Here is a 25189-nt window from a genome sequence, read left to right as displayed (position 1 = left end):
TTGTGGGGGGAGAAGAAATCGAGAGAGAGAGAGAGAGAGTAGTGTCAGCTAGAGCTAGCCTTACCGTGAACGTGTAGCTGTCCTGCTCTTCACGGTCCACGGGCTTCAGCAGTGTCAGGTAGCGAGTAATCCCCGAAGGTGTCAACATGAAGATTGTGTTGTAGTTGTCCAAGGATATCTGCACCATGGGATCTTTCATCTTCAAGGGAAGGGAAATAAATCACAGAATTTTTATTGGCAACAACAAGTCCACAAACAACAACTGACTGACTGGAGTGCCATTGATGAAAGCAAGGTGATGAAACCTCGTCAGTCCGTTTCAAATACACGTTTTGGAGACAAAGGAAATATATGTGAGGATAAACACTCATAACAGTTGAACTATGAAGTCGTCTCACAGTTTTTATTTCTTTGCCTATCAAACCATTTAGTTTCCATGAAATCCACCGTGGTGTGGAATGACAATGAAAAACAATTACACAGCTCTTTGTACGATATTACCATGGCACTGATGTTGGCATCCGTATCATATTTGCATGACAAAGTATACTAAGAATTTGTTGTTATCAATGCACTTTCTGTCCACGGTATCTGTATGGCTGTGTTGCGGGGTCTGTTGTGACAATCTAAACGGGCTTTCGAATGTTAAACCCCATACCTTTCCCTAATTCATCTGAAGCCCTGCAAGGCTTTGTAGTCCTTGTGTCGTGGTTGTGTTCTGCACACACAGCAACACCTGGATACATTTGTGTATGAATACAGACCAATAATGAAAAGTCCAACCTTATCCACTGCCTACCCCTGCAATAATAGCATCTGCATCCAAAATGGCACCCTATTTACTATATAGTGCACTATTTTTTGAACAGAGCCCTATAGGAATCTCTATGGACCCTGGTTGAAAGTAGGGCACTATAGTGAATCGTTTACCATTTGATAAGCAAGCCAGTCCTTTTAATACAGGCCCATTCCAGACAGGCGACAGCCTTCATTACTAATATGCACCCCTCAGCACTGTGGATATTGTTGATGCTGCTTTAGAGGATATTGAAATTACACCGCTGCCCCTCCGGACGGAGGGAGACATAAATAAATTGAGCTGCGGCAAATAAAAGTAATTCGAATAATAATCACCACAGACACTTAACAAATGGCTGGGTGTTAGTAGAGGTCCCCTCTCCCAAAGCCCCCGCATGGTGGGAGTTGACACAGCTTCCATCAGCATGAGGTTTCCCAAAATAATACAACCCACATTGACTTTAGCCTGCTCCAGATCGGCATGTGAGAAACAAACAAGACCAGGCTAAACCCAGAGTATATACGTATAAACAGCACATATGGCACTAGTAACAACTATACACAACTATATGCCTTATCAATGTAATACAGGCATCCATTTACTGTGGGAAACAAGTTCCTCAGGTCAGAGAAAAATAGATAATTGCACTTCAAAGTCTAACCAAGCTAGCTACAAATTTAAACAAGAATCTATAAACAAGGCGTGAAGCGGAAATCATGTAAATAGAAGAATTGGATAGTTTGAAAGAAGAGGCTGCTCAGCAGAAAAAGAGAACTTCCCACTAGTAATCACCAATCACTAATGCATTGGCTAATAGCTACAGGTTCATCACCAGGGAGGAGCTGAATTAGGAGAACAAACCAAAAAGTGTGATTGGACAACCTGCTCAACCAATGAGAACTTGGAGATGGTGTTAAAATCGCGTTAAAATGAAAGCCATGCATGTTTTTTTATGATTAATTCCTATAGTATCATCTTGAAAGCCAAATATCTTATTTGCAGCTGACATGCTTGGATCCTGGAACTCGACCTAGACAGTCACTTGATTCTATGTACTGTAACAAGATTAGCTCTCAACCTCTCTGCTCTCAACCTCTCTGCTCTCTTATCAAGATCTACAGCACTATTCCGTAGAGAGAGTGAGTGCGAATTTAAATATATTTTTATTTCACCTTTATTTAACCAGGTAGGCTAGTTAAGAACAAGTTCTCATTTACAACTGCGACCTGGCCAAGATAAAGCAAAGCAGTGACACAAACAACAACACAGAGTTACACATGGAATAAACAAATATACAGTCAATAATACAATAGAGAAAGTCTATATACAGTGTGTGCAAATGAGGCAGGATAAGGGGGGTAGTAGGCCATAGTAGGGGAATTATTACAGTATGGCAAATTAAACACTGGGGTGATAGATGTGCAGAAGATGAGTGTGCAAGTAGCGGTACTGGGGTGCAAAGGAGCAAAATAAATAACAATATGGTGATGAGGTAGTTGGATGGGCTATTTACAGATTGGCTATGTACAGGTGCAGTGATCTGTGAGCTGCTCTGACAGATGGTGCTTAAAGCTAGTGAGGGAGATATGAGTCTCCAGCTTCAGTGATTTTTGCAGTTCGTTCCAGTCACTGGCAGCAGAGAACTGGAAGGAAAGGCGGCCGAAGGAGGAATTGGCTTTGGGGGTGACCAGTGAAATATACCTGCTGGAGCGCGTGCTGTGGGTGGGTGCTGCTATGGTGACCAGTGAGCTGAGATAAGGCAGGGCTTTACCTAGCAGGGTCTTGTAGATGACCTGGAGCCAGTGGGTTTGGCGTCGGATATGAAGTGAGGGCCAGCCAACGAGAGCATACAGGTCGCAGTGGTGGGTAGTATATGGGGCTTTGGTGACAAAACGGATGGCACTGTGATAGACTGCATACAATTTGGACTGCATACAATTTGCTGAGTAGAGTGTTGGAGGCTATTTTGTAAATGGCATTGCCAAAGTCAAGGATCGGTAGGATGGTCAGTTTTACTAGGGTATGTTTGGCAGCATGAGTGAAGGAAGCTTTGTTGCGAAATAGGAAGCCGATTCTAGATTTAATTTTGGATTGGAGATGCTTAATGTGAGTCTGGAAGGAGAGTTTACAGTCTAACCAGACACCTAGGTATTTGTAGTTGTCCACATATTCTAAGTCAGAACTGTCCAGAGTAGTGATGCTGGACGGGTGGGTAGGTGTGGGCAGCGATCGGTTGAAGAGCATGCATTTAGTTTTGCTTGCATTTAAGAGCAGTTGGAGGCCACGGAAGGAGAGTTGTATGGCATTGAAGCTCGTCTGGAGGTTAGTTAACACAGTGTCCAAAGAAGGGCCAGAAGTATACAGAATGGTGTCGTCTGCGTAGAGGTGGATCAGAGAATCACCAGCAGCAAGAGCGACATCATTGATGTATACAGAGAAAAGAGTCGGTGTGAGGATTGAACCCTGTCCGGACAACAGGCCCTCCGATTTGACACACTGAACTCTATCTGAAAAGTAGTTGGTGAACCAGGCGAGGCAGTCATTTGAGAAACCAAGGCTGTTGAGTCTGCCGATAAGAATATGGTGATTGACAGAGTCGAAAGCCTTGGCCAGGTCAATGAATACGGCTGCACAGTATTGTCTCTTATCGATGGCGGTTATGATGTCATTTAGGACCTGGAGGGTGGCTGAAGTGCACCTATGACCAGCTCGGAAACCAGATTGGATAGCGGAGAAGGTACGGTGGGATTCGAAATGGTCGGTGATCTGTTTGTTAACTTGGCTTTCGAAGAGGGGAATGACCGCGGCAGCTTTCCAATCTTTGGGGATCTCAGACGATACGAAAGAGAGGTTAAACAAGCTAGTAATAGGGGTTGCTCAACTTCGGCGGATAATTTTAGGAAGAGAGGGTGCAGATTGTCTAGCCCTGCTGATTTGTAGGGGTCCAGATATTGCAGCTCTTTCAGAACATCAGCTATTTGGATTTGGGTAAAGGAGAAATGGGGGAGGCTTGGGCAAGTTGCAGTGAGGGGTGCAGGGCTGTTGACCGGGGTAGGGGTAGCCAGGTGGAAAGCATGGCCAGCCGTAGAAAAAAGCTTATTGAAATTCTCAATTATCGTGGATTTATCGGTGGTGACAGTGTTTCCTAGCCTAAGTGCAGTGGGCAGCTGGGAGGAGGTGCTCTTATTCTCCATGGACTTTACAGTGTCCCAGAACTTTTTGGAGTGCATCAAAGCGGGGACCGAGAGACTGAAAAACAGCTTCTATCTCAAGGCCATCAGACTGTTAAACAGCCATCACTAACATTGAGTGGCTACTGCCAACATACTGACTCATCTCTAGCCACTTTAATTAATACAAATTGGATGTAATAAATGTATCACTAGCCACTTTAAACAATGCCACTTTATATAATGTTTACATACCATACATTACTCATCTCATATGTATATACTGTACTCTATACCATCTACTGCATCTTGCCTATGCCGTTAGGCCATCGCTCATCCATATATTTTTATGTACATATTCTTATTCATTCCTTTACACTTGTGTGTATAAGGTAGTTGTTGTGAAATTGTTAGATATTATTGCATGGTCGGAACTAGAAGCACAAGCATTTCGCTACACTCGCATTAACATCTCCTAAGCATGTGTATGTGACATATACAATTTGATTTGATTTGAGTTAGTGCTACAGGATGCAAATTCCTGTTTGAAAAAGCTAGCCTTTGCTTTCCTAACTGCCTGTGTATATTGGTTCCTAACTTCCCTGAAAAGTTGCATATCGCGGGGGCTATTCGATGCTAATGCAGTACGCCACAGGATGTTTTTGTGCTGGTCAAGGGCAGTCAGGTCTGGAGTGAACCAAGGGCTATATCCGTTCCTGGTTGTACATTTTTTGAATGGGGCGTGCTTATTTAAGATGGTGAGGAAAGCACTTTTAAAGGATAACCAGGCATCCTCTACTGATGGAATGAGGTCAATATCATTCCAAGATACCCTAGCCAGGTCGATTAGGAAGGCCTGCTCGCTGAAGTGTTTTAGGGAGCGTTTGACAGTGATGAGGGGTGGTCGCATGACCGCAGACCCATTACGGACGCAGGCAATGAGGCAGGGATCGCTGAGATTCTGGTTGAAGACAGCAGAGGTGTATTTGGAGGGCAGGTTGGTTAGGATGATATCTATAAGGGTGCCTGTGTTTACGGATTTGGGGTTGTACCTGGTGGGTTAATTGATAATTTGTGTGAGATTGAGAGCATCAAGCTTAGATTGTAGGATGTCTGGGGTGTTAAGCATGTCCCAGTGTAGGTCACCTAGAAGAAAGTCTGTTGTGGCCCCCTCGTGCTGTGACGTCGGAAGACAGATCAGCAGGGCTCCGTGTGGTAAACCAGGCCAATTGGCAAAATATGTATAGTGGCCAAAGAATTTGTCCGATGGGACTCTTATGCTAACAGTCCGATGTGCTCTAGACAGCTGGCGGGCCGCGGCTAGCAGGCTAGCAGGTGGGCATTCTGGGTACGTCGCGACGGAGGAGTCAGTTGAAAAACCCCCTCGAGCGGAATTAGGTCGGTGAATGAATGACTGAAATAATGAATAAATGAATGAATGAATGAATGAACGAAGAGACTGTTCGGCTATGGGGTCTTACCTCCTCAATGTCGTTGTCCAGAACCTTGATGCCCAGGGGGGTGGTGAGGCTGACGTCGGCGAACAATGTGGTGCCCACTGGCGCTGACTCGATGATGAAGCCCTGGTATGTGGTGTCTTGAAAGTATGGTGCCTGGTTGTTCTCATCCAGAACCTCGATCTGGAGGTTAGCAAACGCAGGCAGAGGGTGGCCGTTGTCCTGCTCTGCCTGGAAAACAGAAAACGTAAATCTGTGTTCTTATTGGACACGTTCAGGTGGCACCTTCCAGATTCACTTCACCTTAATGAACATGACTGAGAACTACTCAATAAGTGCATGCATGCAGCACTGAGGGTTTCAAAACTCTTTCCTTACAGCACAAGTAATGCTGGGTTCGTGGACTAAGCTTTCCAAAGACAACTGATAAAAAAAATGGGGTTGAATCCAACACAAGGATACAGAAAATAACCAATTGGAATAACATTTGATGATTTCGACAGCAATCTTTGTGAGTGATACTTATTATTCCTTTGTAATCATATTCCTTTCCAACAAACATGGAAGTACACTGGAAACTCATTCATTCTAGCAGGGCTGTTTGTTCTCTCCATCAGTGATGTTGATCTAATCTATTGCCAATCAGCACGGTTGTGTCAATACAGAGTAATGAAACCGCCTTTACAATTATTGATCATAACAACATAGAGAGAGAGGGGAGGGTGACTGCTGGGCCCTTCACAACAACAAAAAAACACTTTATATGACTGATGACCAAATTAATTCCTTCATTTTTCTGCCTTTTCAGACGGTTTTGTCATTATCCCTCCTCCTCCATAATTGATTACTAATGCTTGACCCGTGTCTATAAATTCACCTGTTTTACGTGAACTAATTGAGATGGTGATCGCCAGTCCTAGAATAGCCTAAACCACGTCCTGTTGAACTCCGTATGATGTCTCGTGTCCAGTCTTATTTTTCAAATAGCTGATTGTCCACACTAAACGAAGCGTTACATCGGTGGCACCTGTGTTCTCGTTTTTTTTATGACTGTGGAACCGAATATCTGCTGACACGTGGCTAAATGCTAGCTAGCGTACCGAAGCAGCATCGGACAAATGTTATTCTCATTTGCAGTGCACCATCATCTCCCTCACTGCTAGCTGTCGGACAAGTGAAGCATGAGTATTGGACAGTATTGGGGATGCTACTCTGAAAATATAGTTTATCAAGTTACAAATGACTTCACACTGGAAGAAGTTAAGTTGCACGAAAGCTAACCTTGAGAAGAATATAGTTAATTTAATTAAAGTTACTTTGAAAAAGTACAAAATGCAAGAACAGATCACTCTGGAGTCAGACGTTAACAGAATGTGTCATTTTGCCTATTAAACACAAAAAGTAGAGTAGTTTCATTAGTTAGCTACACCCCTCTTGTTGCGAGAGAATATATTATGCAGTTCAAAGCTTATTTCTTGCAAGTCTACACATTTTGTCAAGGGGTGCAAATACATTTGTGCAGTTTTAAATCTAATCATCATGCAATTCTATACATTTTGTCATCTCTAATGTGCATTCATGTGCTATTTAAATTACTTGAATATTACTACAAAATATATGGCCTAAAAAAACGGCCTAAAAAACATTAGCGGACAATGGCTAGATGACATTACTGACAAGTTATAAAAAGCTCTCTAAGGCACATGTGTCAAACTCATTCCACGGAGGGTCAAGTAGCTGAGAGAGTTTGCTCAACCCTTGTACTCGATTGATGAATTAAGGTCGCTAATTATTAAGGAACTCCCCTTACCTGGTTGTCTAGGTCTTAATTGAAAAGAAAAGAAAAAAAACACGCAGACACTCTGCCCTCCGTGGAAGGAGTTTGACACCTCTGCTCTAAGATATGCAATGACTGACGTGACAAAAGGAACCGATGATGCACTCCCCACCATTGGTATTGGACTGTCCACCTGTCTACAACGGCATTACCAACTAAATATTTGTTTTACAGAGACTTTTACACATCTTGAAATGTACTTTTGCTTAGTGGACATAAATGGGGCTTCTCCCGCCACTCTTTGCGGGCCCGAGCCTTGGATTCTACAACTTGGATGAGAGAACGATTCTAGCTACGTGGCTGCATGGGGGCGCACTCGAGCGGGATGACTCTGCTCCCCAATGGCTGGTTATCCATAAAGGATGGATGGAGTTGCCTACCTGTGTGCTGCATGGGAGAACTGTTCTACCAGCTTTTGTGTGTGTGTGTGTGTGTGTATGTGTATGTGTATGTGTATGTGTGTGTGTGTGTGTGACTTTTTGTGTCAGTATGAAAATGGAAATGATGGAGGCCTTGAGGTTACCACTGCACAGCTGGGCCTGCTGTGTGCATATGGACTATGCATGGGACAGCGAGTCGGTGGTTACACCAACTTTTTTTTTTAAAGACTGAAAAGAGGGACTGATTTTTAATTTACACTGTTGGTGTATTGGCTATTGATATTTTGTATTTTGTCAGTAGCATTTTGTTGTGGAGCTGTACAAAAGAATACAAGTGAAACAAAGTGCTTTTCATGCAGGCTATTGTGGCAGATTATCATTTTTTGTATCATGGATCAACGGATTACACATTGAAGTTTTCCAATATCTGTTCCTAAACAAGTATAGTGTCTATTTTCAATTTATAAAACAAGGATGTTTCTTAGTGGGAGGGGGAAGAATGTAATGATGACAATTGGATGTTCATCATTGATTACTAATGCCTGACCTGTGTCACGTTAACTAACTGTCTCGTGTCCAAGTCTTATCTTTCACATAGCTGATGGTCCACTCTCCGAACCCTCCAAACGGTGCGCTACTCTAATTTGCCTATACATCAAAGTGTCTCGCATTACCATTGGAAAAGCCACTATAGTTTCAGGGTTTACGCGAGTAATGAGGATATATCAATCACAATTTAATTATGATACAGATTATAATATTAATGAAAGCATAATTGCACTTTGACATGGACAGTATCAGTCCAAAGTTTGGACACACCTACTCATTCAAGGGAGTTTTGTTATTTTTTACTATTTTCTACATTGTAGAATAATAGTGAAGACATCAAAACTATGAAATAACACATATGGAATCACATAGTAACCAAAAAAGTGTTAAACAAATCAAAATATATTTTAAATCTGAGATTCTTCAAGGTAGCCACCCTTTGCCTTCATGACAGCTTTGCACACACTTGGCATTCTCTCAACCAGCTTCACCTGGAATTTTCCAACAGCCTTGAAGGAGTTCCCACATATGCTGAGCAATTGCTGGCTGCTTATGCTTCACTCTCCGGTCCAACTCATCCCAAACCATCTCAATTGGGTTGAGGTCGGGGGATTGTGGAGGCCAGGTCATCTGATGCAGCACGCCATCATTCTCATTCTTGGTCAAAATAGCCCTTACACAGCCTGGAGGTGTGTTGAGTCATTGTCCTGTTGAAAAACAAATGATAGTCCCACTAAGCGCAAACCAGATGGGATGGTGTATCGCTGCAGAATGCTGTGGTAGCCATCCTGGTTAAGTGTGCCTTGAATTCTAAATAAATCATTGACAGTGTCACCAGCAAAGCACCATCACACCTCCTCCTCCATGCTTCAGGGTGGGAACCACACATGCAGAGATCATCCGTTCACTTACTCTGCGTCTCACAAATACACAGCAGTTGGAACCAAAAATCTCAAATTTGGACTCATCAGACCAAAGAACAGATTTCCACCAGACTAATGTCCATTGCTTGTGTTACTTGGCCCAAGGAAGTCTCTTCTTATTATTGGTGTCCTTTAGTAGTGGTTTAATTGCAGTAATTTGACCATGAAGGCCTGATTCACACAGTCTCCTCTAAACAGTTGATGTTGAGATGTGTCTTTTACTTGAAATCTGTGAAGCATTTATTTGGGCTTCCTTTCCTGTGGCGGTCGTCATGAGAGCCAGTTTGATCATAGTTTGGTTTTTGCAACTGCACTTGAAGAAACTTTCAAAGTTCTTGAAATGTTCCTATATGTCTTAAAGTAATGTCTCTTTGCTTATTTGAGCTGTTGTTGCCATAATTTCGACTTGGTCTTTTAACAAATAGGGCTATCTTTTGTATACTACCTTGTCACAACACAACTGATTGGCTCAAATGCATTAAGAAGGAAAGACATTCCACAAATGAACTTTTAACAAGGCACCCCTGTTAATTGAAATTCCAGGTGACTACCTCATGAAGCTGGTTGGGAGAATGCCAAGCGTGTGCAAAGCCGCCATCAATGCAAAGAGTGGCTACTTTGAAGAATCTCAAATATAAAATATATTTTGATTTGTTTAATACTTGTTTGGTTACTACGTGATTCCATATGTGTTATTTCATCATTTTGATGTCTTCACTATTATTCTACCATGTAGAAAATAGTAAAAATAAAGAAAAACCCTGGAATGAGTAGGTGTGTCCAAACTTTTGACTGGTACTGTATAATTTTCAGAACTATTTGCAATAAAATCTCCAGTTTACTGCGTCAAACACCATCCTCCGCTCTGTGCCCATGTCTTGCGATGACTCAACATGGAAACTAAAGTGTTGTGAGTAACAGCATGGTCCCCATTATCGGCTAGAGGAGTGTGTAACTGTTTAAATATGAAGAGCAGCCACTTGTGTCAAAAGCACTTCATGCCTCCCTGAATATCAAGTCGATTCGTCCCCCTAAGATCTGATTCTAAGACTATACTGACACCTCGTACAGAAAAAAAACACATGATTTCACATGAAATTTCACACGTGAAATCATATGAATACATGTGAAGTTTCCCAAAACCAGGTTTTCACATGTTTTCAAGTGTCATTTCATATTATCACGTGTTGCTTTACATGTTGTCTGAATGTTATCACATTCATTTCACATAGATCACATGTGATTCACGTGCTTTTGGAACATGTGAAATGCACGTGTTTCTTCCGTAAGGGACCTGCGAGAAGCGATCATATCAAACGGAATGAGAAGCAAATCTAAACTTGCAAAAAAGGTAATTATTGAAATTATTATATCTTCAAAGTGTTCTTCATGGTGCAGAACCAAACGCATACTCCGCAGCTTAATTGAATTACAACGGTGGGTTGGTTGACACCAAATTGGATGGTTGACTCCAAATACTCAATTAAGAGTGATTCACATGTACGTCATCATCTCTCAAACCACTCCAATAGTCAATCACATACACTTATCAGTCAAATCTAATGAAAATATGATAGTCATCATTAAAGTACATGTTTCTGTCCACCAGACAACCACAGCGCCCTCCCTCCATTCTCTGAGACTATTCCTGTACAGTATCTGGATCATACTGTGTATCTATATTTAACACAGCCCCAGGGCAGTATAGAGTACCACAGTATGAGTCATAATACCCATAAAACCTAGTGGTCAAATAGGGAAATGGTTCCAATCGTTTTTCCATTTTAGAAACACATAAAATAAGGGCTGGGTTTCGTGTAGTCTTACTCTGGCGTGATGTTTTGATAACCTTGTAAATCTCTCTAGGACAAGGTGACTTGTATCAATATATTCACCTGTATTTTCCCCAAAAAAATGTGCTGCTAATGTGGCTATCATAAAGAACTCCAAATGCCATGATGAGACAAGACTGCCGAATCGAGGAATAGGTAAGAATCTCGGGATTAACTATCGAAAGTTAGCTAAATGTAGTAATTCATAAATTGGCTACATTTCTTTAAATGGACAATTCTGTGACCCGTCTTGTGCAAGTTTTAATTTGACACAGTACCTGTTAGCAAAGGTGTCAGCTAGAGACGACGTGCAGGAGCTTGCAGGGATTTGTAGTTTTGCATGATGTCTACTTTGATGTTAAATAGCATTTTCGAATCTGAGAGTAAATAGAGCCGAATATTTTTATAAAAGTCACCTTGTCCGAGAGAGGTTTACATGGTTATCAAAACATCACTCCAGGGTAAGCCTACACAAAACACAGCCCTTATTTTAAGTTTCTAATAATTGGTGGAAAAACGATTGGAACCATTTCCCTGTTTGACCGCAAGGTTTTATGGGTATTATGACACCTCCACTGTGGAGGTGTATTTGCAGCCTGGCAAGTTCCAACTCAATGAAGCCTGGAAAAAACTTTCCCTAGTTTCCAACACACACACAGATACCTGTAGAAAGATAACATGTGTTTTTTTTTCTTCCTTTATATATAAAAAAAGAGAATGAGCTTTCTCCTCGAAAAGGATTTGCACTCTTTACAGTACCTGTCCTTGGACAGGGCAGACTATAAATGGGGTAACTGCTGAGCTGATCTCTTCCTGTGGTGGGCCACCTTTCTCACTGTTAACACAGTCATTGTGCAGGAGTCACTTCTCATTCACCCAGCCCAGTCTACCTGTCATGTGAGAGGGATCTGTCCAATATCTGGGGGGTAGCTGCCTGCTGCTGAGCTCAGGCTAGAGGGACGGAGGGAGAGGGGAGGGCACTCACTGCTCACCTTCCCCTCACCGACTCCTGAAGCAGAAAATCTGTCAAGCACGTTGCTGGTTGATATCGCTACCAATCTGGCCGTCAGCATGCAGCAGCGCGAGCATGACACTACACACACACACGGTATACACATCTAATTCAAACACTACACACTGCATGAATATTTCATTCACACCCTGCATGCAAATCTATGTCACACATGCTAGGTTGAACTGAAGCCCCCTACATATGAACACAGTGTCATATAACCCATAGCTTGCACTGGGCTCTTTCCTCTTTGATCCGGAGTCTGAGACACCTGTAGTACAGGAGTTTCCCCCTGTGACGATAAGGGAGCTTTATCTATATAAGCTCATGTCCATACTCCCCCCTCGGAGTGTGAGGATCCTTGTAGCATGCAGAATGTTCCTAACGGATCACCGCCCTCTGGAGTTTAAAGCAACAAGCCTCGTCGGCAGTTGTGTGTGATACCTGACTCACCCTGATGGGTTTTTTAGCACCGCTCACTGCCTAACCTACACACACACACACACACACACACACACACACACACACACACACACACACACACACACACACACACACACACACACACACACACACACACACACACACACACACACACACACACACACACACACACACACACACACACACCATCCCCAGTCTCTGCCTCTCTCTCTAGCTGTGAATTATTGGATCATTTTCCCTCTTATTCAGAATAAAAGACCATGATCTTGTCACGAAGACAGCATGCCGGGCTACAGAGCTTTATTCTGATTACCTTGATTACCAAGTCAAATCTTTGACACAGGTCCCTGTTGAGCGGTTTGAGGAGCTTCAGCTTGGCAGTGGTTCGGTTCAGAGAGAAGAAGTCGGCGTACTTCTCCGGCTTACCTAAACAGGGGACAGGGATATAATTGACCGTCACGTTGAAGGTCAGGGGAGAAGTTGGAGGCTTTATGAAAGTAAGTACCTCTATATTTCACAATTTTTGCTATGCCCCTTACATTACACGAATGTGAATGTAATTCTAATGAAAAGTCTTGAAAAGACTCATAACCTTTAGATATAATTTCATATTGTCAATGTATGTCAGAAAATAGAAAAATATCAGGCATCTCCTTACTGGCCTCCCAGAGAGCCGAGGAGCGAGATGGGAGCATTGCACAGCAGCATAGTTCCCTACAGCCCTGCACTGTCAGTTCTCATCTCAGCTCTCCACAGGTGGCCCCCTGCTCCCCTTCGCCAGAAACGCATCCCATCCTCACCCGCCTCCTTCTCGTCCCTCCATTGCATACTCTCTCCCTCCCTGCCACCATCACCAGCCTTTCGGTTACAGCTGCACTGCCGAGCCCCCACAACCACCACTCCTTACACTGGAGATAGCTATCCCCTCTGCATGACCAGGCATGGGAGCGGTACAGTGGTGACGGAATATAGATGACAGCAGTGTTGACAGGTACCTACCAATGAGGATGGAGTAGAGGATTCCTGGCCTCTCAGAGGGAGGCTGGATGTTCCTGTCCTGGTCCACGGCCTGAATGATGGGCGTCACGTTGACAGGGTTCACTTTGCTCTGAAAGGAAAGAGTAATGGTTAGTTCTATCTGTCAGTCAATACTCAGAAATGAGCCATTTACACAGTGTGGGATGTGGGGGCTTCCGTATGTAATGGGATAAAAGACTGGTGAAAAGAAAAGTTGGAGAATTAATGCATGATGTGCAATCTTCATCAATTAGTTACCTTTGGGTTTCACAGCAGCGACAGCAACATAATTACAGTGTTTCAGTTGTACCTTTAAACATCATGGTCAAAGCAGAAATTATGTAGATTGTGCTGACTTGTTTTGCAGTAAAAGGTCTATTCATAAAACAGTGAAAACTCATAAACTGGATGATGTGAGGAAGGAAATTATTATATATAATGTGGACCTCTTTATCACAGCACCCGTCACAAGAAGCAATAAACTGCAGACATTTGTTTCCTCCTGAAGCAACATTTATTTTAGTCATTTAAGAGGTTGAAACCACAAGAGAGAGAGTTGGGAGAGACCGAGAGAGAGAGAGAGAGAGAGACGGCTGAGGAGAGGGAGAGAGATTGAGAGTTTGCAAGAGAGAGAGAGGGTGTTTGCGAGAGAGAGACTCCAGAGAGAGAGAGAGAGAGAACAGGAAGAGAGAAATAACGATATGGAGAGAGTAACTGGTCCTTCACTCCAAGTTTCCCCAGCCTAGGGGGAGGAGTGAATTGTCTACTCCCTGTCAGCTCTAGGCATAGATGTGCAGAAGCACAAGCACCACGCCGGCCTAGTCTCAGTCCCAGTAAATAAGCAGCTCATTTATAATTCAACTCTACTCAGAGAAACCAAGTGAAACTGCTAAAAGTGAAGATGTTAGCTGCCTGGATGCCTCTGCAATAAGGCTCCGGGATAATGTGTGTGTGCCTGTGTGTGTGCGCGCCTGTGTGTCAGCATTAGCCGTACAGAGACCCCATTGCGTAATTGTGATCCCTGTGTGCCGGGAAGAAGTCTCGAGCAGCTGCTGTAAACACATACACAGGTAGGACCATATGCTCTGGAGGCTGGTTGGCAGGAAACTGCAATTTGTGACAAACATTGCCGACAAATCTGTGACGAGCTGGAGGAGTAGACGCTGTTTGTATGAAAAGTAATTACAGACAGACAGGTCTCTGGTAGAGTATCGATATAACAAGGAGGCAAGACATTCATACCAGCAAACGTAATATAGTCACCTGGAATAAAGCATTGGATTTAAAAGTCAAGCTCTGCATCTCCAAAAGGAACTAAAGCCTTTTCCTCCTATCACTGTTACCCATTGTCCTTGATCATCATGCTTCACACAGCCCTATGTGTAGTCATTAAGTAGCGGTGAACATGGTCTCCTCTCTGCTCTGTACATCTCCAGCCCGGCTCATCATGGACCGCTGGTAACAGTCTGAGCATGGACCTTTGGCAATGATTTATCTCTGTGGGGCCCATTGTAATCTCAGCACCTGCAATTACAATGGCTCCAGTATGACTGCAGTAAATCTAATGACTGTGGGGCCCTCTCCTCGGTGGACAGACAAGCTATGATGATACTCCCTAAGTCAGCCCTTAGTCACTAGCAGTATGATAAGGAACTACCCCAGCTGGCAAATAACGTTCCGAGAACCATATGTTTCTTAGAGCTTGGTGAGAGCGTGGTTGTACTTTGGTTATTTTGCATACAACCGTCCCAAAACTGTCTGAGAATGGTGCAGGCTAGTTGCTTGGCTTTGAAACATTCTTAGAACATTTAAGGAACTTGACCAAAAATACTTTTGTTGGGTATTTAATTAATTTAACAGAACGTTTCCTAAAAGTTCAAACCTTGGGAATGTTGTCAAATAGTTCAGAGAACGTTAAGAAACAACGTTCTCCTGTGGGAATTTCAGTACTTCAGCACAGGGCTGGGCAGTATACTGTATTTTACTGTACCGCTATTAATGCAAGGACTGGTTTGGGTGTTTACTTTACCTTCTATAACTGTATTTCAATGTCTGGTTTGTTAAATTTGATACGCTGTTCTGCCATGTGTAGCTCATGCTACTTGAGTCATCTCTCTCCTCTCCCTCTCTCTCTCTCTTCATGCCGCTTTCCACACAGACCAAGCCCTGGCCCCTGTCACTCAAGGAGCACAGTTGTTGTTGCTTGACCATGAGACCACCTGCAGTCAATCTGCATGGTCAATGCAGCACATACAACATGATGCTGATGATAAGCTTCTTAATATACACTGAGTGTACAAAACATAAGAAAGACCATCCTAATATTGAGTTGCACCCCCCTTTGCCCTCAGAACAGCCTCAATTCATCGGGGTATGGACATTATAAGGTGTCGAAAGTGTTCCACAGGGAATCCGGCCCATGTAGACTCCAATGCTTCCCACAGCTGTGTCAAGTTGGCTGGATGTCCTTTGGGTGTTGAACCGTTCTTGATACACATGGAGAACTGTTGAGTGTGAAAAACCCAGAAGCATTGCAGTTCTTGACACACTCAAACCGATGCGCCTGGCACCTACTACCATACCCCATTCAAAAGGTACTTCAATATTTTGTCTTGACCATTCACCCTCTGAATGGTACACATAGACAATCCCATGTCTCAATTGTCTCAAGGCTTAAAAATCCTTCTTTAACCTGTCTCCTCCCCTTCATCTACACTGATTGAAGTGGATTTAACAAGTGACATCAATAAGGGTTCATAGCTTTCATCTGGATTTACCTGGTCAGTCTATGTCATGGAAAGAGCAGGTGTTCCTAATGTTTTGTATACTCAGTGTAAATCCACAAGTGTTCTATAATTACACTATTCGTTTGTGTATCTTACTCTCTGCAAACAGTTAGTCTTTTCTTAGCAAAACCGCTAATGCTAATCGCTAGTTAGCTGGCTAGCTAGATAATAAATGCACTGAGTCAGAGCAAACGTAGCTAGCTAATACAGCTTGATACCAGTGATGGTGTAGGCCCAAATCAGCATTTTGTTTGTGCAACAGTTTCTTCTAAATCAAAGAGGAATAGGTGAAGCATGAATAAGTTAGCTACATCAAGAAGCTAAGAGAGAAAACATTTAACGTAGCCAAAGATTATAGGGTCCCCTAGGAAACCACGACCAACAGTTTGATTCCTTCCCTGTCACAATAACTCCTCCCTGGCTTTTTCATTGGTTATCATGTCAAACCACACTGTATTCATAGTGCCCACTATTATAATCTACTATATAATTACAACATTGCTGCTACGCTGTTTTTCATAGTCACCTCACCCCTACCTACATGTACAAATTACCTCGACCAACCTGTAACCCCGCACATTGACTCGGTCGGTACACCCTGTACATAGCCTCGTTATTGTTATTTTATTGTGTTACTTTTCATAATTTTTTACTTTTGTTTATTTGGTAAATATTTTCTTAACTTTCTTGAACTGCACTGTTGATTAAAGGCTTGTAAGTAAGCATTTCATGGTAAGGTCTACATGTTGTATTGGTCGCATGTGACAAATGAAGTTTTTGTGTTTATTCTTCAATCAAGTTGAATTTTGGTTGGAATTGAGTTGATTCAAGGCAAGGGAGTATAATTTTGATGATGTGTGATACTTAATTTAGAAGCCTGTATTAAAAAAGTAGAATGTCTACTCTAGGTCTGTCCTTTTCTTTAAATGGGACTGCAGCAGGCAGAAAATGATATTTGTGTCCGACTGACTATACACTAAGAAATGAGAGTCCCTCAATGGTTCTTTGGGAAGAGTGGTGGTTATTTGTGGAACTATACTGACCCAAAGAACCCTTGAGCCCTTCAATGGTTCTTTACAGGTCAAAAATATTTCCTATTTTAGTGATAATTAAAATGTAGGGGGTGGTGGCTCATTAGAATATTTTGGGGTGGGGTTTGTTCACAGCTCTTTTTATACAACCGTGAGTGAGAGTGTCATTCCAGTTTATCTAATCTGTTGTGTTAAGCAGTATATTCTATATTACTATGGCCAGTGACAGTGTCTTGTATTGAGAAAGCTTGATTATGTCAGTAGTTCTCAATTCTCTCAGGGATCCCTAGCCATTCCAGAGCTAGCACAACCTAATTAAATGTATCTAAATAATTATCTAAATAATTTTAACAATATGGCTAATAAACCCAAATAGAAATATATATATGGTTCTACAAAGAACATTTGAGATTGAGAATGGTTCTTTATAGAACCATTCTCCATAAAGGTTCCATAAAGAACCATAAAAAATGGTTCAATATAGCTCCTATATAGAACCTTAGGAAAGGGTTCTTTATAGCACCATGCAAGTTCCATTTAGAACCTGATGAGCATGGTTCTTTATAGAACCTTCGAAAAAAGGTTCCATATAGCACCAAAAAGGGTTATGCTATGGTTACAAGCTAAATAACCCGTTATATAGAACCCTTCGTAATAAAAATTTATATTTCATGTGACTGAGATACACAACTAGGCATGATGTCAAATGAATGTGTTTACTTTGATCTGAACGACAACGTAACGACGACTCCTCGGCAGACCGGACAGAGTCCTCCGCTCCGTGGTCCATAATCAACGATTGACTGAACGTTAGCTGGCCGATTTAAAGGCTGAACTAGAGGAAGATTGGCTTTTGGAGGGATCGGTTTAAGCACGGGATGATTTTGTTCGTGTAATTAACCGAGGATGGATTCTCTGGGGGGGTGTGATCTGTGATGGCGTAACGAACGAATAGCAGCCCTGTGCTCACTACTCTACTCCCACTCAACCACAGGAGGACACGCCAAAAGACTGCTCTACTCTACTCGGATGAACCCAACCTTCCAATTAAACAGCTTCCAGACTCCTTTATGATACATGGTGAACACTGACAAATAACCTCCATCAAAAGACTGTATCTGGCATATTTTGACAGATTTGCATTTCAGCACCTGTGTTCAAAAACGGCTAATTACCCATGGTGAAGCACAGTTTAGCAAAACAAATGACTTACATTATAGATGTGAATGACTTGTCTGTTCACGTCTTTATTATTAGCTACATCTTATTCCAGCTTTACATTTCAGCCTTGGAATAAATGAGCCAGTGAATTAATACCGACTTTCCTTTCCATTTTATACACACCAGTCACAAACAAAACAATTACGCTCCACTCAACACTGGGGTACAACACTTTCAAAGCCTCCTGTTGTAATTGTCAGACACCAGCAGTAGCTTACCCACTGTTCCCTCAGTGCTATTTCTAATCTGATATCTCGGCTCTGATGGTATGTTAGATTCTACCAACACTAGCTACAGAGGATGTCCAGAGTGCTGCTGTGTATGGATGGGGGAGCAAAATGGTAGAATTCACAGAGGACACAGCATTGGAGAGCCACTTCAGCCTTACTAGGGATGTTATTACTGCTCCGGAGAGGCTAGCTCTCTGCTATGGAGGGATATAAAAAGGCGGAGTGATCAGCTTGTCTTGGGGAAAGTACCTCCACTACCAGTGGAGGCTGGTGGGAGGAGTCATAGCAGGACGGGTCATTGTAATGGCTGGAATGGAATAAAAGGAACGGTGTCAAATACATCAAACATATGGAAACCACATTTGACTCCGTTCCATTCATTCCATTACAATGAGCCCGTCCTCCTATATAGCTCCTCCCACCAGCCTTCACTCCTACACTCTCCTATCCTCTATTTTTGAGCACTCTCCCTGGGACAAGAGGGCCGGCCCATGGCTCCTGCTCCCCAGAATGTCTCAGTGTGTCCTGGATCCTTGGCTGAGATACTGTCTTTCAAACTAAGTGAGATGCTTGTGTGAAGCAGAAGCGTAACTTTGTGACAAACAGCTAAAGGAGTTTTTACAATCTGGCCTATCAGCTGTTTCGCTATCTCTCCCTCCTCCTCCTCTCCAATCACAAGCTTAGTTTTACTTGAGTGGTACTGAGAAGAAATAAATAAGTTGAAGCCTTATTTAAATGTTTCGTCAAGCACCGACGGAGGAGATATGAGAGGCACATTTAGGAGATAGCAGTTGAGCTCCCTGACACAATTGAGAGGACGTCTGAGAGAGACAAGAGGAATATAACAGGACTTCATCATTACACGTGTGAATCTGAACTAGCCTCCTGAGTGATGGGATTGATGGGGATGGCATCCTTGGAAGGATGAGGATGAGGTGGGGGTGTTTTGAAGACCTGATAAGAGGTTATGTTGGCATTGCCACTGCATACATAATCAGAATCAGGGCCCCTCACATAATGTCACCTCTCACAGCACTCGTAAAACATGTCCTTGAGTGCGTTCTAGCTGGCGTAAAGTCCAGCCCCCAGCCACTCAAAACAGTGGCGTAAACTTAAGGCTCCTGTTACCTGGTTCTGTCATTTGGCTGCAGAGTGTTGAAGGATCTCAACGTAAGCAAATTCTGTTTTCGTAAACTGTAAAAATATTTAGCTTCTATGTGGTTAATGGTGTGTATATTCTTGTCTCCCATATGAATCTTCTCTTTTTTCCCTTTTTTCCTGTATTTATTTTTCCTGTATGTATTTATCTGTGTATGTGTGTGTATGTATTTATCTGTGTATGTATGTATGTATTTATCTGTGTGTGTGTGTGTATGTATTTATCTGTGTGTGTGTGTGTGTGTGTGTGTGTGTGTGTGTGTGTGTGTGTGTGTGTGTGTGTGTGTGTGTGTGTGTGTGTGTGTGTGTGTGTGTGTGTGTGTGTGTGTGTATGTATGTATGTATGTATGTATGTATGTATGTATGTATTTATTTATCTGTGTATGTATGTATGTATGTATGTATGTATGTATGTATGTATGTATATATATGGTGTGTATGTATATATATATATATATATATATATATATATATATATATAGTGTGTATGTATGTATGTATGTATGTATGTATGTATGTATGTATGTATGTATGTATGTATGTATGTATATACAGTATGTATGTATGTATGTATGTATGTATGTATGTATATACAGTGTGTATGTATGTATGTATGTATGTATGTATGTATGTATGTATGTATGTATGTATGTATGTATGTATGTATGTATGTATGTATGTATATATATATGGTGTGTATGTGTATATATATATATATATATATATATATATATATATATATATATATATATATATATATAGTGTGTATGTATGTATGTATGTATGTATGTATGTATGTATGTATGTATGTATGTATGTATGTATGTATGTATGTATGTATGTATGCGATGCACAATGCAGACAACACTGGAAGAATAATTATTATTTAATTACCATAGTGAGTTATTGTAATGTTTGTTTATGTGTCAATTAATCCCATAAGGGATGGGTTGCCAATTGACGATTTGACACAAAAATTAAATTTCATTCATTCATTCATTTTGGTGAGGCTCTTGGTGTACTGCCGTCTCAAGGTCATAGTTTGACCTGTAACTCTATCTTTCTTAGGATGTTGCCTAATGTTTAGAAAAAATGTCATTTTTTAACTTTTCTGCAAAAATGTTGCTTGATAGTATCAATGGAATGGACCAACAATAGCATTGGCCTGTATTGCAGTACTACTCAAGGTCTTTGTTTTTGTGCAGTCTGGGATTCAATCGCCGGGTGTTTTCAAGTCATGAGTGATAAAAACTAGACTTTTCTAGATTCATTTAAGGCAATTTAATGGGGTTGCCTGGAAAAAGCAATTGTCCTTGTTTCTGTGAGTATCCATTTTACATTTGGATTAGTAATACTTTAAAGGAATCACTGATTCTACTCAAGGTAAGAGAGCCCAAAGTGTAAAACTAATTACCTGTGAATTATCTGTCTTGTAATTATAGCATTTCCATGCTTCCATGACTCAGCCATTTACTTATGGTAGACTTTGATCAAGAGAGACTGCCTACCTAGATCAGTGAACACAAATCAATGGAACTGACAAGGAGATATGTTGATAATCATTCTACATGAGAAAACACGTGTCACGCTGTTTGGAGTTTAAATCTAATCTAGTCGAAAATACTTCCATACACAGTACCCCTGACAAGTCAACATGATTCCTCCAATCATAAGAAGTGTCTGTCATCTGTATAGAACGCTACAATGCATTCACAATAGCAAACCACTACTGCTATTGCGAAAGACTAATCTAACGCTGGGTTGGGGAAGTTCTGTTGGATGGGGGTCAAAGGAGAAATGTTTGTCTTGTTCGGTCCTGTCACTTGTTTCTTTGTCCATGTGTACCTGTCTTACCAATAACAATAAAAAAGATGGGATCACGAAAAATACAAAAACAATAGCACACCAGTGGACGCTAATGTTCATAGTCATTCTCATCATTTGCTCTTGCATCAACATGATGATTATCCATGAACAACACATGAAATATATCACTGCCCATAAATCTAGCATAAATCTATCGCTATCATAAATCGAATAGCCCTGCGTATTCAAAGCCATAATCTTGGAAATTAGCTTAAAAACAGAGGAAATCACACTGAGCCTCGTGTTTAATATTAATATGAGCGCACCCATGCTGCTGACATAAATGGCTCCTGAGGCTGACATGCAAACAGAGGCCCAGAGAAGCCAAGCTGTCTCTCAGCTACCTCTCTCCCCAGCGCTGAGAGGAGTGAGCTGACTCTCAAGCAACCCTGTTTGAATAGAGGGACATGTCAAATGTTTCTACTCAGCAGGGGTTCTAGAGCTGGGGCTGGTCTGCAGTAAGACTTACTGGGTCAGTGAGCTCCAGGATGTGGGCCCGGTAGGTGAGGGGGCTGCAGTCACGCGTGTTGTCGACCAGGGAACATGGCAGGAACATAGGCCCCAGGTCATCCCCATCCAACACGTCTACGGTCAGGGTGGTGGTGGCGGTGCGTCGTTCGTTGGGGTACGGGGCGCGGTCCTACAGGGGGAGATTATTATTTACAAAATTGTATTTATCCTTTATTTAACCACATTGAGATTGAAATCCATTTTCCAAGCCCTGGTCCAGAAAGCTGCATATATTTAGTTTCACATGAACCACAACCAGGAGTGTAGTGCCGCTGGAACGCAGAGGAGCGGCTCACTTTTTTCAATTTGAGAATGCACGGAGCTGGTAAAACTATTTCTGGAAAATGTATTTGGATACATTTGAAATAAATGATATTTATTTACCACTAAAATTCCATGAAAAACAATAGGTTGACAAACCAAATAAATATGTACAGCAGCCTAGAGGTAGGTAAATGAAGATGTCTTCCCTGTCTTCTTCCTGGCAGTGGTGAGAATGATGAAGAACTATAGGTGTGCATGCACTGAAGAGGCCATTCGGAGGCTTGACCACTTTGGCCAATCAGAACGTTGAATAAAAATCAAAATTCACTGTGTGTCTGCCTTGATGTTCATACAACTCCACGGACCCTCTCTTGCGAAGTGGAACCCAGAACGATATGTGCCCACTTAGTTATGGCAACATTGTTCCGCCGAGGACACCCAAACCAGAGTGGCCACCGCAAAGCCCAGGAGCCTGCCCCTCTCTGGAAGTTGCTGTAGTCCTGCTTGGGATATTCAGCCTACACTGGCTATTTGTTGAGACACAGGGCCTGTTTTAGCTTGGTATGTCGGGGTGAGCAATTGGAAATGTGAATTGGAGGAAGTTGGAAGTAATACTGCATTAGATTATAGTTTATTGAGATGCATAAATACACCACATCAAAAGCTTGATTTTATGGCTGTTTTAAAATTAATTTCCTACAATTCTATGCAGTAATTATTTATGTTCACTACTTGGTCAATTGATTTGATGGCATGTTTAATCTATGCAAATAAATTATATGAATTGATAGTTCACCTTTTATTCTGTAATAGGGTATATTGTAGCCATGTGTCAAGCTAATCAAATCAAAGTATATTTAGGATACGTAAGCTACACAATACAATGAAATGCCTACTTGCAAATAAACCTTTCCTAGCAATCTATATGTATTTGTATTTATATTAGGCTATAGTCTACAAATGGCTATACCACAGTCTTAGGCCTATTAGGCTATCCTTCAGCACCACAAGTTGGTTCAACATCTTTAACATCATTCTGCGATCCTGGCGCTGTCCTTTCAGCACCACGAAGGGCGCTTCAATCGCTTGAAATGACATCTCATCCATACTGATCACTTATTATTACAAATAGAAGATTATCACTTCTCACAATGGTGTTTGTTTAGTAAAGTTAGATCAAACCTGAATCAAATGTCTCACAAGATCACATAATGATGAATTAGCATTTAACATAACAGAACCAAATATAATTGCATAGTAGGCCTATAACGTTACTGTCACACCAAAAACACCTCATTGCTAATGAGATTTTAAGATGGTTAGCTGAAGTTGAAAGGTCACATTTTTTCCCTCATGTGCCAAAACTGTGTGTGCCACTAGGCAGAGTATATGGTTTGATTGAAACAAAATACAAGAAAGGCTAATAGTTTGTCATTCAAGACAATCTAAATATTCCCATGAAATTCCCATTATCATTCACGATTGACAGTGATGGCCTATTTTCAAATTAGGTAGCCTATACCTAACTTGGTGTTTGAGGGTATTACAAATTCAAAAATGTATGGAGACAATATCTGTAGGCATAGGCAGACATTGCAATTGGAGGATGCATTTTATGCATATTTTATATTCTATAATTGACTGATCTAAAAGAATAGCACTACTCGACACAACACAACATAAAACAACTATGAATGGAAGTTAAAACAGTGCAAAGTACATCAGAGAACTTAGATTGCACGCTTTTAAACCTGATCTTTTATGGTCAACAGCCCTCCTATCTGGGATGTAAAATCATCAATGAGAAAAAATGATCTTGTTTTAAGTCCTTTTGCGAAGTGCTCCTAGATGGGGGCAGCAATCCTAAAAGCCCTCTTACCAAACTCTGTTCTTGTGTTCGGAACAGTTCTGTGATCTCAGACGGTAATGTCCATGACTCTGTAGGGTGAGTAAAGTGCTTAAATATATTGGCAGCTGCCCTAAAATTGACTTATAGACAAACATGTAGGCCTACTGTACCAATGAGCCTGTCGCCTTAAAGTTAAGGATGGCCATCCTGCTAACTGATATAAGGTACAGTGATGTGTAAGAGCTTTTGGGTTGGTTACAAATCTTAAAGCAGTGTGGTAAAGTATATCTAGTGTGTGCAGGGTAAGACCCCAGGGCATTCGTGTACAGAATATCACCACAGTCCAACAACGGCAAAAAGAGTTGCTGCAACAAGGTCTTTTCTAGCTTGAAATGAAAAACAAGACTTGTTTCTAAAGAAAAATGGCAGCTTTAAGTTTAGGCTTTTTAGTGAGCTGTTGAACGTGGAGCTTAAAAAGACAGTGTTTCATCGATGTGAAATCCCAAGTATTTGTATGATGACGCCACCTCTATTGGCATGTTTTGCAAAGGGACTCTCTGAGGCAGAGTAGAGGATTGCTTTCTTGTTCTTGAGAATACCATTAGTTTGGTTTTCTGTGAATTTATGACCAATTTGAGCTGAAAGAGGTTATGTTGGACAACATTAAATGCTTTCTGCAATTTGAGAAATGCCACATCTAGTGTGGGAGCCGTGCTATAGATGATGGTTTCATTTGCATATAGATGACAGGGGTGGATATTATTAACTGAGAATTTAAAGCAGGGTAGGCAACTAGATTCAGCCACGGGATGATTTTTGTCGGAGCAGATGGTTGGAGGGGCGGATCATAATTA

General features: G+C 41.7%; 1 protein-coding gene across 1 annotated transcript in view; it reads right to left on the bottom strand.

The window, feature by feature from the left end:
* LOC120029668 (protocadherin-15-like) overlaps positions 1-25189 on the bottom strand; it is a 224724-nt gene that overhangs the window by 97512 nt on the left and 102023 nt on the right. Inside the window, exons 8-12 of the mRNA XM_038974947.1 lie at positions 22182-22352; positions 13403-13511; positions 12717-12829; positions 5451-5657; positions 65-199 (exon numbers count right to left, since the gene is read on the bottom strand). Of these exons, the coding sequence (XP_038830875.1) occupies positions 65-199; positions 5451-5657; positions 12717-12829; positions 13403-13511; positions 22182-22352 (735 nt within the window). The remainder of the gene's footprint in view (positions 1-64; positions 200-5450; positions 5658-12716; positions 12830-13402; positions 13512-22181; positions 22353-25189) is intronic.

Source organism: Salvelinus namaycush, chromosome 35 (genome assembly GCF_016432855.1).
Source record: "Salvelinus namaycush isolate Seneca chromosome 35, SaNama_1.0, whole genome shotgun sequence".
Classification (NCBI taxonomy): domain Eukaryota; kingdom Metazoa; phylum Chordata; class Actinopteri; order Salmoniformes; family Salmonidae; genus Salvelinus; species Salvelinus namaycush.
The sequence above is the reverse complement of the archived record's forward strand: the minus strand, read 5'-3'. Positions and strand labels throughout refer to the sequence as shown.